Source organism: Chaetodon auriga, chromosome 19 (genome assembly GCF_051107435.1).
Source record: "Chaetodon auriga isolate fChaAug3 chromosome 19, fChaAug3.hap1, whole genome shotgun sequence".
Taxonomy (NCBI): domain Eukaryota; kingdom Metazoa; phylum Chordata; class Actinopteri; order Chaetodontiformes; family Chaetodontidae; genus Chaetodon; species Chaetodon auriga.
The window spans coordinates 8,257,901-8,273,124 of NC_135092.1; the positions used below are offsets into that span (position 1 = coordinate 8,257,901).

The 15,224-nt window shown below is 42.7% G+C and overlaps 1 protein-coding gene across 1 annotated transcript in view; it reads right to left on the reverse strand.

Moving 5' to 3' along the window:
* Window positions 1–983: 983 nt before the first annotated feature.
* The window catches only part of cntfr (ciliary neurotrophic factor receptor), a 202,143-nt gene continuing 187,902 nt past the window's right edge, over window positions 984–15,224 (reverse strand). The window contains exons 8-11 of the mRNA XM_076758967.1: window positions 10,811–10,879; window positions 10,464–10,584; window positions 3,819–3,945; window positions 984–2,662 (exon numbers count right to left, since the gene is read on the reverse strand). Coding sequence (XP_076615082.1) covers window position 2,662; window positions 3,819–3,945; window positions 10,464–10,584; window positions 10,811–10,879 — 318 coding nt within the window. The 3' untranslated portion in view covers window positions 984–2,661. The remainder of the gene's footprint in view (window positions 2,663–3,818; window positions 3,946–10,463; window positions 10,585–10,810; window positions 10,880–15,224) is intronic.

Sequence of the window (15,224 nt, forward strand, 5' to 3'; positions counted from 1 at the left end):
CTTGAGAGAGGGAAGAGAGACAGTGAGACAGATTAAAGAGAGAGGGAGGCCCGCAGAGTGAGAGCTAAAGGGCAAAAGGGCAGTTTTGACCGGCCGTATCTCTCTTCTGTTCGTGTTTCCCGCTGAAAGTTGATAATCATCTGAGACATGTTCTCAGGCCACACTTTCATACACTATGTGTACCCTACGCAGAGAGATGATACTGGCTTATTTGAGCTTGAATCTTATTTTTGGAGGTTTGCTCATCCTCTCCACATGAGCACATGAAGATCATGCAGGTGTCTGCTGTCTAAGACTGTAACGTTGGTTTGTCCATCCGTCGGTCCACCTCTTTAGTCCAGCCTGAAATAACTCTTTCTATTGAGTAGGAAACTAACCTCAACTCTTCCTTTTTATAAATATAAAGTTGCTCAAGTCAGCATCATTCTCAGCTGGCATCTGTACTCATTACATGGTGCATCCAACATATTTAATGTGAAATGCTTGAGGCATGATGAAATCGACCAGAAAAGGGTGGACACCAATCTGCTGTGTCGAGGATACATTTGAGCATCAAGGGAAAAAAAAATGTAAGTGAAGACTGATGCATCCCACCCAAACAGCACAACAGTATCAGCCTTCACAGATCACCCATGCAATGCTAATACAGCTCACCTGAAAGTGTAAATGTACAAAAATTCTACCATGGAGCCAAACTGAGAAAAACATTCTCTGCAAGGTCACAAGTACTGATTTGGAAATGTTTGTTTATGGCCGAACCTGGAAAGAGGCAAAGGTGTCATCACTGTCATTACGCTGAACAGTTATTGCACCTGTATGTTCATGCCAGATGAAAAAAAAAAATGATGCCCCTTCACCAACACCCCACCTCCATCGTGTTTTTTTTTTTTTTTTTCCGGAAAAAAATAATTTGGATTACCTGGTCAGAGCGGGAAGAATAGACAGTTCACATGCGTTCCCAGTCTGTCAGATCAAAAAGCGAAATGAGTGTGAGGCCAGCGTGTCGTCAATCATTGTGAAATGGTCACATTTAATGGTTGAAACCTGTCATTGTATATACATCTATAAAAAAGACCCCAGGTACAGGTTACGACATTCTACTGCTAATACATACATTATTATTATTATTATTATTAAATAATAAACTTTTTGTTCAATGTTAAAGTTACATATCATAGTTTACAAAATAGGATCAAGGAGAATTAAGCCATTATGAATGTCTGAAAAAAAAAAAAAAAAACTAAAATCCTCTATGTGTGTTTTTATTATTTGTCCATAAAATAAAATACAAAAAAAAAACCAAAAAAAAAACCAATAAAACAATAAAACACATCAATATTCCTTTGAATAACATAATATTAACTGGTGATATTGGCTATTGAAATGTAAACTGCAAAAAGACATTTTTTTTTTTTATGTTTTTGAAGGCGTCAGAAAGCAAACGGTTTTGTGTTATTGTATTTTACAGCACAGAGCAGAATGGAGAACCAACATACTCGTATCGATGCTTCAATAACCAACTCTGTCATCGTCACAAAGTCGAACCAAAACAAATGGGTGGGCAAAGAATTGTTCAGTCTCAAATCCACTTTATTTTTTTTTATTTATTTTTTTTTTTCATACAATCCAGGTCCTCTTTGCCAGTCGCTGAAAGCAGAGTGTAAAGCTAATTGTCTAAATAAGCCAGACTACCGTTACTGAATTCCTCAAAGTGTTAGTCCTCACATCGAAAAACGACTCAATCCGTCTGTTTGATTCAGCCGTCGGAGTCGGAGTTGATTCAGAGTCTGATTGGGTGCTTTTGTGGCTTCTTTGTTAAATGGTAGGCTTACACAAACTGGAGCTGCAGTGTTTCTCAGGTTTGTCCCAAGTTTTATCCGTGCGCCGTTTGCAAACGCGCACGCATCTTTCTGGGGTTTTGACCCACGACGAAGGCAGACACAGGCTTCAGGAAGCTCAGTGAATTGTTTGGGAACCGTTTTGGGGGTGAAGTTGAGTCTTTGGCATGGCGATTTAGCTGTATGGGGGCTGCTACTGCTCCTGTACACACAAGCACACGTGCAGACGCTCTACATAGGAGTGTGTTTGTCTGTACAGTGCTGGAATTTCAGAAGAAAGTGAAAGTGACGATCGATCGGTCAATAAAAAAAAAAAGAGCAAAAAAAGGTCACGAGGAGAATATTTTGTCATCTGAGGAGCTGATGTTTTGCGCTCTGAAGAGGAGATTCCCAAACCAAACTGCTGTCTGCCACACAAAGTCTGCTGTGGCCCATCAAAGCCACCAGGGGGTAACATAAGACCGTAGATGCTGATATCACTGCTGTTGTTGTGGTTGTTGCTGCTCCTGTTGCTGCTGCTGCTGCTGCTGCTGCTGCTGCTGTTGGTGGTGGTGTTGGTGGTGGCGGTGGTGGTGAGGATGCCACTTTCAAAAGTTCCTCTGAAGGATTTCTTTGTCACTGTTAATCAAAAATGCTGAATCGCATTATCATCGTCTGATTTCATGTCTAAGTAATCTTGGTGGGTAACTGTGAGATGGACAGAAATGATCAATGCACTGTATCCTTAAAACATGTGCAAAATAGAAAAAAAGACCAGCCTCCTCCTCCTCCTCCTCCTCCTCCTTGTCTTCCTCCCACTGCCTTCAGGAATAAGACATTTACATCTGGAGAAAGAGACAGAGACACAGTTAAGGCATCAGTGTCAAAATAAAAGCATTGGTTCTGCAAAAAAAATGGCCCCTGTGACTGATATATTCTATTATGAGACAGCAAACACTGATGCATTTTACTGCTGCACTAACTTAAGGTGGAGCTAGTTTTAACTTTAACTAGTGATTTCCAACGAAGAGGTCGGGTCCTGTCAATCATATCATAAGTTTATAATTTTTTTTTTTTTTTTTTTTTTTAAATCAGAATCAGAATGGTCTTTATTGGCCAAGTATGCCTGCACATACAAGAAATCTGACTCCAGTTTAAACACTGCACTCAATGTACTTAGATAGGAAAAAAAAAAAGCCACATGGCTAAACAAGGACAAAAAGACAAAAAACAAAAGACTAAACAATAATGTAAGTAGAACAAAAGTTAAAAATAAAGAATAAACAAGATATGCAAACAACAATGAGGCAATAAACAATGAAATGTCCAATGTGTGCTGACAATGACGGCGATGAAAGTCTGTGACTGCTGTGCAATGTCTTAATCTGTGCAGCAGCCATTAACGTTAACATTAGCCACTGAGGATGTATAAGTACCTCAAAATTGTCATGAATGTGTCCGTAATGTCTTATTCATCTAACTAAATCTGGCTGGCTTCATCCTGCAGAGGCTATAATGAGCAGCAGGTGCACAGTATGAGCTGCAGCCATGTTTAATGCCATTTGGTCAAAGTGTCATCACAGTATTGGTTTGATCGACCAGGCTGGGAAAAAAAAAAATCATTTCCTGTGTGCAGACCTGTACAGTCAGCTCGGTGTGTTCCATAATGTTCAACATCTACGACAGGACACATATGACAGCCTGATTTACAGAGCAAAACTGTAAAATTAATGAAATGGGACAGCTTTGGAACAGATTTTACCTCAATCCCTTCAGGGGCTCTGCAGAAAAATATGAAGAAAGACCCCCTGCTGGGTCATAAAACTAACTCGCCCAATCGTTGTTGCTCTTGTTCTATTAAACATGCTCTTGACATCAATAGACATGCACCGACTTGCCAATATGTGACTGAATGGCTGCGTTCGTAATCAATTCAAAGATGAGGGCTTGTAGACTCATTACAAGAAGTGTGTGTGTGTGAGTGTGTGTGTGCGTGCTCACCACACGAACAGCAGCAGCATTCCTAACAGCAGAGGGGAGAAAAATGTGAGGAGCCTGGCAGCTCTGCCCACTGGAGGTTCAGCCTTTTGTGGTGCGTTGGAGGATGGTATGGGCGAGGTCTTAGTCTCTGGAAAAAAAAACAATCAGAAAACACAATAAGGCTTACTGGGCATATTTTTAATCAACTCCTATAAATCACCGCTTTTATTTTATGGTTGTACAGTGTTAAAATTGTTTTGTGCCCAAGAGCAAAAACATCCAAAATATCGTTCTGATGAATGGACACTGGAAAGTGCTTATAGTACTGGGAAGAACCAGACAGAAAGGAAAATACGGTGCGGAGTGAAATCAATTCTAATCAGCAGGCGCAATCAATATGGGACTTGTCAAGGCAGTTATGAAGTGAACTGGACAAAAGAAATCTCATTCATGCTGAGGCCGCGGGGGGAAAAATGGAGAGAGAGAGAGGACAGGGATGGAGCAAAAAAGACAGATAATATATGGAGACGGAAATATGAGGAAGGGCAAGAGAGGACGGGGTGAAAGCCCAGAGGTGGAGGCGACAGTGAATAGAGCAAGAGGTGGATACACAAAGTTAAAGTGCATTGCGGCAGTTAATGTGCTGCTGATAAGAGACGATCCAGTGCCCTCTTTGAAAATCTACCCATTTCACACTCCCATAATACGCTGTATATTTTACAGCACATAGGCAGAGCTGCAGACCAACTCAAGCCCCATTTAAGTGATGAAATTGAGGATTTGAGGCTTTTTTTTTTTGTATTTGACTCATGTCTCATGTTTCGACCTGGTAAAAATCCCACAACAATAAATCAATACATTAAAAAGAAAGGGCCACACTCTCGCGACTCGCCCTCAGCGACTCGACACTTGACTCGGACTAACCCTAAACAGACTGTGATGCTCTCGTACACACGCTGTCAGCACGATTACGCTCAAGTGCACGAGGCTGGTGCGACAAAGCCGATGGCAAACATAAATATGCTGAAAATGACTGTGTGCCTAAGCAGTTTTTAAGTACTTCAGCTTAGTTTTACATTGGTGGACAAATAAAAATATCACAGTTTAATGCTTTAGAAAACGGGGCTACTGCTACAGCTGCAGGCAGCGCAGAAGATATTAACTCATGCACACTGTTTGCTGCTCGGTCTTGGACTCTCATTTTTTTTTTTTTCTTCCACAGGAGAGAGACTATGATTTCCCTCTCCTTCCAATTAATGACTGTAGTGTAGTACTGTGTTGGGAGTGGGGAGATATTAGAAGGAAGCAGCCAGGTGTGAAATAGCCAGAGAAAGAGAGCGCGCGAGAGAGAGAACTAGGACACATTTAACATGATCAGTGCAATACTTCCAGCCTGCAGCACAACACTTTGCTTTGGAGTGGCGGAGAAAATAAAAAAATTGGGCAGAAATAATGCGACGGTGACGAGGAGGGACAGTTATGGGGTGTGCGTTGATGTAACAAGCTAGCGGGGGACAGGTAAAGACGGGGAGACGAGACAATGATGTGAGGAGGAGAGAGGGCTGATGAACAATGGCAAGGAAGAAGGAGCAGGTGACGGAGGAGAGGAGGAGCGGAGCCGGCGGGCGGGGTACAGAATACACTCGGGGAGGAGAAGTTAATAAGATTAAATTCGCTGAGCGACTTGAACTCTAACGACGCCGCCTGTTTGCGCTGACGCTGTTGTCTGAGGCATTAGGATGGTCCAGTGTAAGAGACGGCTGTGAAAGCAGCATCTGCTCCTCGTCATCCGTCTTGAAGCTCTGCTTGGCGCCGTCTTCGTCAGTCGATGGAGACATCTCAGCAGAGTGGTGGAGGAGCAGGAGGAGCTGGTGTTCGTCCCGTTCCCCCCACTGTGGCTTTCTCTTAATGATATCCTCGTCACAGAAACACAGAAATCTCTTGGATAAGTGAGCAACATTTGTCGTGCTTTAACACTTTCTTGTGTTTGCTCCACTGGAGGGGCACCCAAGAGGGCGCTTTATCATGATTCCTTGCACATCAGGCCAAAGTAGATGGCCCTGTTCTCGTGTTTTATCTGCCACAGGGGCATCCAAGAGTCCCACAGAGGCACTTTTTGCTGCATTTTCTTTTTCGAACATGGGGGCATCCATAACTCTCAAATAACACCTCCCATTTGACACAGTAAGTAATGTTTTTCCTATGAATTGGAGCCAGCGTGCAGCAGAAGAGGACCTGAAGGCACCTCAGTGTTAGCTACAATATTTATCTGCGCTGGCCTCTGCTTATAAAGCACTTGAATGCATATAAACACGCACTCATGTGCCGCGATACGCCTTGAAAGAGACTCGAAGCATTTATAAATAGTTGCAGACATGAAGGATATAAGAAGTGATATCTAGTGTTGCCTCTTCGGTGCGAGACAGTGTCCAGTTTCCGTCTCACAGAGTGGGCGAGGCAGGAACTCATATCTTAGATGGCTGCAACTTTTTAAAGCCTCAGCCGATCTGCTTTTTTAACTTCCTGGAATGTGGTAGCTAAGCAATGTCCCAATCACTGAGGATGGGATTTCTAAATGTCATCTGTCTGTCACTGTGCTATCCTTTTGATGTGAGATGAGGCCGTCGATGCCAGGAAGCAGAGCAGACGCTTAACTGCAACAAGCTACTGTTCTAGGTCTTCTGCTCTTCCTGCGGCATGAACAGAGAGGAAAAAGGAAATGTGGCACAGAAGACGGGAGACAGACGGAGAGGAAATGGAGAAAGTGTAACTGTGTGTTTAGACTGTGAGCTACACAATCAATAAGTCAGAGGAAGTCCATTCATTTCCCATTCGGCTGAGCAGCCATGAAATATTGGTCAGTGTGGAGATGTTAACAAGCTGGTCAGCTGAAAAAAAGAGTTGGCCCTGGCTGAAAATTGTGTGTTTATTGGTCCGTTTGAGGACAGGAAATCAGATATTTCCCTTGTTTCCCCGCTGATGTGATTCTGCTTCACGTATAATTATTGGTGAGCGCAAACGCAATAATTACTTGACTGATTGTTGAGCGCTCCAACACTATAATGAGGGCCCACACAGCCATGACACAGATGTAATCAGTCATCCAGCGAGTAACATCTGTAAAGAAGGTGGTGGGAGGCCAGAAAAAAGGTAAAAGCTGAGGTGACGAAAGTTAAGAGAAAGAGTGAGTGATCAATAGAGAGAGAAGTGAGAGGAAATGGGGGGAAAAAATACTGAAAAGAAGGAAGATCTAGAGGCACAAGAGAGAAGGAGGAGAGAAAGAGGCAACAGGACAAGGAGAGAGGGAAGGGAAGCAGAGAAGCCGCAGCTGGATCGAGAGGAGGCATGAGGAGAATCCCAATCACCTCCTGTTCTTCCCCGAGAACAAGAATAATACACTGTGTACTGAGTCAGTGTTTGTGTGTCTGTGTATGCGCGTGTACTCTGCATGCTATCAGAGGGAGGTACGGCGGACGTGTGTGTGTGTGTGTGTGTGTGTGGGGGGGGCATTGATGATAAGTGTTTGTGTGTGTGGGAGTGTTAGAGCAGGCTGTGTGTTCGGTGTGTGCTGTTTAGCATGTGTTTGTGGACATGTGAGAGCTCATTCAGTGCTGACTGTGGCATTACAAGGGCGCAGTGCCGCTTGTGACCAGCAGGAGTCACTGTTGGACTGTAAAACTGTTGAGAAAAGTTAACGGCCGGGCAGAGAGAAGCGGAGAAGACAGGTAGACAGAAGGACATTTTTCAGAAAGATTTCAGATTATTATTATAAACCTGCTTTATGTAAACTCATGTTGCTTTGTTGATAAACAAACAGCTGAATCAGGTGACTTTAGGTTGACATGTAACATGCAGAGGAGGTGGAAGTGCTGTAGTTTGTTCAGCCCTGATCAAGCAGAGCGCAGCCCAACAACCTCGACCAATCAGAGGTTAAGCCAGCCTGTATGTGGCCTTTGAGGCAAAACTCAGGCCAAACAAAGTCCAAAAGTCTGTAGTTTCTAGAGCATGTATTGGTGTGAGCGTAGCATATTTTCACCTGGAATATTAAGAGAATAATTTAACATTTTGGGTAATTAGTGTATTTGCTTTATTGCCAACAGTTAGAGAAGAAATGATCACTCCCGTATGTGTCCATTCAGTATACAGCTACAGCCAGCAGCATCTTAGCTTAGCTTAGCACAAAGCCTGGAAACAGCTAGCCTGGTTCTGTCCGCGGGCGACACAACCCGCCTTCCAGCACCTCTAAAGCTCACTAAGTGACGTGCTATATCTCATTTGCTTAATCCCTTAAAATCCAAAGTGTAAAAAACGTCAAGCAGCAGTCTTATGTGGGGTTAGCTGCCGAACTATTTCTTGGCCAGGCGCAGTCACTTCCTGGAGTCTTGCCGTCATTGTGAGGTTGCCAGGCACCCGGCGGAGACTCCAGGAAGTGATTGCTCCCGGCCAAGAAATAGTCCGGCACATAATGCCCTGTAAAAGCAGATTAGATTAATCAGATTAAACACATGGCAATAAAGTGAATAAGTGTATTTCCAAGTTGGACAGTAAGACGGATTTTAGTATGTAAGGGGATTTCAACAAATAACAATAACCAATAATAGTAACGCCCCTGTTGATGTAGTGTGTGTTACATTGTGTGGTACTATCCAAGAATTCTGTTAATGCCATTTCATTCTTCAGTTAACTTCAATTCATCCTCCAATAGGACAGCAGACTTCTATGGATGCATTTGCACCAAAATGTGTTGGTATTTTATTTTCAAATGATGACCGAAGCAACACTATGAGCATCAAAAGCAAATGACTGTGGACCGCCTGCGTCTTCATGTTACGCACTGTTATGATTAAAGCTGGTGGTTGGAGTTTGGCTGGAGCCTGTCAATAGCGAGCTTCTTCTCAGCGGTGGAACGGATTTCTTTTGACACTTGTTGGACAGCTTTTGATGTTTGACATATCAATAGTAGAACCGCGCACACTGATATTTGACCACAGATTCATCTCGCTTCCAAATTTACATGCTTTTTCCTTTGCAAGATACATCTTTCAGTCAAGAGCTGTATCAAGTCCACTGAGACTGTCTGTGAAATTTTTAATAATCCCAATTTTTCTTCAGATATTCTCCCTTTGCAGGAAATTTTGCTTCCAGTGGTTGAAATTCTGCCCTCGTTGCAGTGATGTAGAAGCGTCAGTACACTGTGACATCACTGTAGGCTGTGGTTATAGGCTCAGAGGAGCAAAGTATTTTGCAATACTTCTGGAATATTACAATAAAATATTCACCAGCGTGAAATGCAACTGGTGATGATGCTAATGAGCACTCCCTCCAATTGCAAGATCACTGCAGAATTGCAATTTCGCAAATGTTAAACACTTTAAAACCTGTCCAGTCACATTCAGCGTTTGTTCATTCACAATGTGTCCCGCCATCTGTGCTTTGCCATTCCAGCGTGGTTGGAGCGATGTGCTCAGAGGAGTGTTCAGAGCTGGAATGGATGTCTTATTGTTCAGGGATCTTCAGTGCGTTGAGAGATTTCGATTTGACAAGTGAGCCATCCTTGATCTCTCTGCCACATGCTGAGGGGATGCCGACAAGGTAATTCCCAGAGCTGGTTTTTGTCCTTGTGTTGAGATTATGTATGTGTGTGTGTGTATGTGTGCCAGGGGACAACATAACACTCTGCAAGGGATATAATGATAAATTATAATTTCTCAGGCATAAATAAAACCTAGAAAGCATAGTGTTTCTATACTGTAAGTGAGCCAATTTGAGGTTGGAGGAGAGACGTGAGCATTTTTAAAAAGAAGCACAGTTTTTCCCTCAGGCGGTGTTCAGACGCTCAGGTTGATGTGTGCTGATTTGTCTGGAGGCTGCTGGATCTTATAGCTTAAGCTGCGATAAAGGTTCAAGGCTTCTATCAAAGGCTTATAGTGTGCCCAATTTAATGATAAAGAAAGTTATTAACCAGACTTAATTTCATACCTAACTGGTTCAGGAAATTTACTGTGTGACAGCCGTGGGCACAAAGAACAATGTTAAGAACTGTATATGGTCATCACAATGAGTTTTGCAACTGATGGACTATAAGACAAAAACAGCGGAATATGCTTGTATACAGTCACACTCAGTATTGGCACTTGCTCACTCTGCATATCTGTGCCTTTCACATTAGCCTTAGCAACACATTGGCAGTGTGGTCTGGTCGGCCAGTCTACCACTTTGATCCAGTATGAAATATCTCAGCAACTGCTGCCCCGACAACTCAATTCATGCTCCCCACTGGATGAACTGTAAGCACCTTGGTGATCCTCAGACTTTCCATTCAGTGCCATTATCAGGCAAAAATTCTAATTTGTCAGTACTTTGATTTTTTGACCAAAAACCTAAAAAAAAACAATAACATTTCCATCAGCATCAGCTGCACTTGATGTTTAGTACTAGTTTGCATCAGTCCTAACACGCAAACTAAGATGGTTAACACAGTAAATATTATACCTGCTTAGCATCAGCATATTAGCGTTATCATTCTGAGCATGTTAGCATTTATCTCAAAGCACAGCCTCTAGCATGGCTGTAGACTCTTCTTGTCTTGTTTCATTATATCTTGTTTTGTTTCTTTTTTTATTTTTTAATGTATTTTAACAGGCTTTACCTGAGGCTGTCACCTACCGGTAGGAAAGTCCACTTCGGTTGTGGAAGTGATCGGCAGAGGATCTTCAATCCAGGGTGTGGCATGGACAGCAACACTCCAGTCACTCCATGTTCCAATCTCTGTGTCCTTGGCAGCCACCTGTTGAATAAGAGCACAGTAGAAATTAGTGGAAAGGAAACACTTTAAGAGAGGTTCCGCTGATCTTTGTGTGTTTCTGTTTGTTTCCTGATTGTTTTCCAGTTTTGAGGCTGCAGCTGTAGAAGACGTAATTGTTTCTGAATGCTTCTATAGATCATAAATCATTAGACGGGGCTTGTATTAGGGCTTAAATGATCAGTCAGGTAGACAAGACAGGAGATGTTACCTGGATGATGTATTCCTTCCCAGCATAGGCATCGGTGATGGTGTGGGAGGTGCTGTCAGATAGCTCCACCTAAACAGCCCACAGAAGAGAAGCAGGAGGTCAGTTTGGATCAGGGAGCGGCACACTTTGAGTAACATTCAACCGAGTTAAAGTACTGTGAGTTAAAGGCTGTTATTGAATTCTACTGTTCAGGTAGTTAACAAAATAACCTTATTTAGCAATGAAATTGATGCAATTTAGAAGCCACACACAGATTTCTGAATAGGTTCTGTGGCTCCAGGGATATGAAATGTTTCAACATATTGAATTATGAACTTGTCAGCTGAGAAAAGGCAGTTATGGGATCCTAAGTCAACTTTCTTTCTCAAACTTCTACCCATATAGCTCTACCCATAAATTATGTGCTCAGTATCGCATTCCTAGCCCGAGTCTTTAATGTTTTATTGTTGGTAGATTCAGCTGTGCCATACAGAATACAATTTTTATTCAGTGCTCATTTATTTACTATACACCTTTCATCATTATTCTGTGCATAGGTCAAGTCTGTTGCTTTATCCTGGTGGTGTTTTGCATTTCGCTGTTCAATTGATTGAACCTCGCTGCCCCTGCAGCCTTAACACACCACACATACCAACACAGACACGTGTGCAAAATACCAGGCATAATTGATGATTATACCAGAAAGCTTTGGCATCAATGCCACATAATTTCATAACACAATATAATGCATGCCAACATTTGAGAGCCTTTTGTGCACACTTTAATTTGCAGAGCGCAACAGAGAATGAACTAAATGTTTGAGTCACTGGGGAGTGCATGAGAGAATGATTTCCTGCCTCTCTGTAATTTATGGTTAGTCTTGTGTGTGTGTGTGTGTTTGTGTGTGTGTGTGTGTGAGTGTGTGTTTGTTTGCCTTTGGCCTGTATCTGACAGACTGAAGGAAAATAGGGAGAAGGAGGGTGCTGCTTTTTCTACCCCTGAAGTCAAATTAAATGATTTAGTGACATGCCTGTTGCCTTCTGCATTCTACAAGGGCAACAAGACACACACACACACACACACACACACACACACACACACACACACACACACACACACACACACCTAGCTGAATCTAGACCTGGAGGTTATCATTTACTGTACTACTTTAATCATTGACTCTATAAAAAATGGACAAAGTCTCCGTGACATCACTCATAGGTTTCAGAGGAGCCATTGTGAAGCTCAGGGACAGTGGCTCCAGCCATGAGCATTGGCAGTGCCTGGCTCCTGGCTGATCCAAAAATGGGCAAAGGGGTAGAGCATGGGTGGGACTAATGAAGGGTGGTTGCTGAAACCTAGCAGCAAAGCAGCCTTGCCCATAACTATGCCTAACTTTAAGCCTTAACATAATCTAAAGTGTGTTATATAGAAGTTCACCCGTGTACAGTTGTCATGAAAGGAGAAAATAGCTTTAGGCCAAAACTTTTTTTAAATTTTTTTTTTTTTTCCAGGCTGTAGACATGCTTATTTCTACTGTGAAGTTGGGCATTTTACCATGGGGGTCTATTGGGACTGACTCACAGCCTCCATGGCCATTCAAGGCCACAGCAGTTTTTGGCACTTCAGCACTGACTTCATTTCCAGCCCTGGAGGTTGCCATTGAACTTACAGTAATACGACACTTGACCCCTCTTTCATGCTGAACTCATATCTCATTGTCTTTTGATTACAAGCAGCTCATGGGATACAGTCAATTGTTCAACCTACGAACACCTCAAGACATGTTTGGGAGCTTTGGCCATTTCTCTTGGTTATGATAATATTGTGCGCCCCAATGTGAATTGGTGAGATCTGAGAACACAGAGGAATCCAACTGGGCAAGAAAAGAGGGGACGCTTGACCAAACAGACTGCAAACAAGCCAACAGTTAAATTGAAACAGTGATGATCTATAATGCTCTTAATTGCTTATTTCACAGGTGATCTGTGAATGTAGTAGTGCAGTAGATCTATGGATGTTTACAGCTGACATTTTGGATAACAGACTATTCACCTTTGTTTTCTCTTGAAAATAATATATTGCTGCTGGAAATGATGGTCAAAGCTATTAAATTAAGACTTAAGTTGTAATAGAAGAGAACTGTCTTCTCACAACAGTCTGAATTTACCAAAAAAACCCTCACACCGCTATATAATTTTAGCCAACCAGAGCTGTAACCAAGCTTCCCATCAGAGTTTCCCTCTTAGTTCTTCAGAACGTGCAAATCTGGAGTCGATCTGACAAATAACCCCTCGTACATCCCCAGCGCCCGTGCTTCCTCTGTCTTCTTCTAATCTCTCTCTCATCGCTCACCCTCTCTGGAAAGTTGACCCTTCTGTTTTCAACTTTGCCTTGATCTTCACAGCCTCTCTCTATCTGCTCTGATTCTTTGTCTCTCGCCGCCTCTCCCCTCCGTTTGAAAGGAAGTTCGGGCTTTATCTGCCTAACCGAGCGCTACATTTACAGGCTTAATTTCATTAGTGGAATGCAATAACAATGTCACCCGAGCATGTGTGCATATTACATGTTCCTGTTGAGTGCAGTGTGCATGTGTGGACATACTTTAGTATATGTATATATATATATATACACAGTGTGTGTACATGTGCATGTTAACAGGCGTGTGTGCAGCTTTTTGAGGCTGAATCTTCCACTGTTTATATGCAGTCCAACCAGCGTGTCCAGCCATAGCTTCTATCAGCATTCCTTCCTCACTCTAATGTGTACGTGTGTCACTGTGTGTGTGTGTGTGTGTGTGTGTGCGTGCGTGTGTGTGTGTGTGTGTGTTTGTATGCTGATGTCTATGGCGTGAAAGCTTGTGAAAGTTCAGCCATACACGTGTGTGGTTCCATGTGAATCTTTGCATGTGCCTTTATGTTTTCGCACGTGTGCATGTTTGCATTTTACATGACTGCAAAAAAAAAAGGAAACACACCAGTTTGGGAAAATATGCCTCCGTTCATTTGTGTTTCTTTGTGCGCACATGTTTACGCTCATGTTAGTACATGTCTTCTGCATTGTTGTTTGTGTTCGCAAGGCTCGACTGGAACTGGTTCCCGTGCCTGCATGTGCACATGTATGTGAATATATGTGGAGGAGTATCTGGAGTAAACAGCTTGCAGATAAACATTTCCAGGGAGATGGATGTGTAGCTGCGTTGCCAAGTGGCTAAACAGGGAGTAGTGAGAGCAGCACTTAATATCACGTACTGGGGATAGAGGGGAGGGAAGTGGGGAGATAGAAAGATGGAAGGACGAGATGCATTTCGGAGTGGCTGCCAAAAAACCCTGTCAGATCATTCACACTGCAAGACCAAGCTTGTCTGTTGTTGCAGAGGTGATGAAGTATATTTACGTGTTGCTCTGCATGTGTGTGTGTGTGTGTGTGCTTCACATGTGTCTGTAAGGCTGATGTATTGTATACTAAGCTGTTCAGAGCTGTAAAGAAAATAGATCTGTGCATGCGTTTGAATGTGTGCGACTCTCACACACACACACACGCACACACACACGTATGCAGACATGCACAAAGGAAATCAGGCACACACATACACACAAACATATTGCCACTCCTCACACCTAAATATTTACCTTAGTATAATCATGTCCCATTGACTCAGTGTAAATACACCGCAGTCTCTAAACCCAAGATTTAATATGATAATGATAATAATAAAGAGTCAAACCAAATGGACTGACCACAAAACGGTCTATTTTGAAAATAATGATCGCTAAATGTCTTCACTCTGGAGAAACGTCCTCATTTCATGCCTAAACACCACATGTCTGTTCGCAGGAATGTTTTACAATGAACCAGAGAACACAAGATATCGGCCTGGTGTTACTGCAGGGATTCACATGAGCAGCAGCGCACCAGGATTCCAACCCCCTTGAACAGCCAGCTAGCTCACTTAGCTAACTTGAACTTGTTAGTTCAAGAGGCAGAAGGCAATTTCATAATAATGACATGAGTTTTATAGTCTCTACAAGCACACCAATTGTCTCAAATAGTTATCTGTTTGAGTCAATTGGCGTGCTTTGTAGAGAGAACCCTCTGGAGAGGCTTCTGATATTTTATTTGTGTAACAGATAAGTGAAAGATGGACACTACAATGTGTTAACAATGTGTTATTTCAAAATATTCTGGTGCACGGCCACGATTTACCCAGACCCAGAAAAAAAAAGAAAAGAAAAGAAGACAGGGAGTGGGGAAGAGAAGCTTGAGTGAAGAGAATTCACTCACACACAGAGCTTAGTGCTACAATACACACACATGCACACACTCCCCAAGAGCCTCTACACAAATCCAGACAATGCGAGGGGCAGAGAGAGGAGATGTGAACATTCCTCAGGGATTGCATAAAGAACTTTGAGAAAAAGAAGTGACCCTTTAC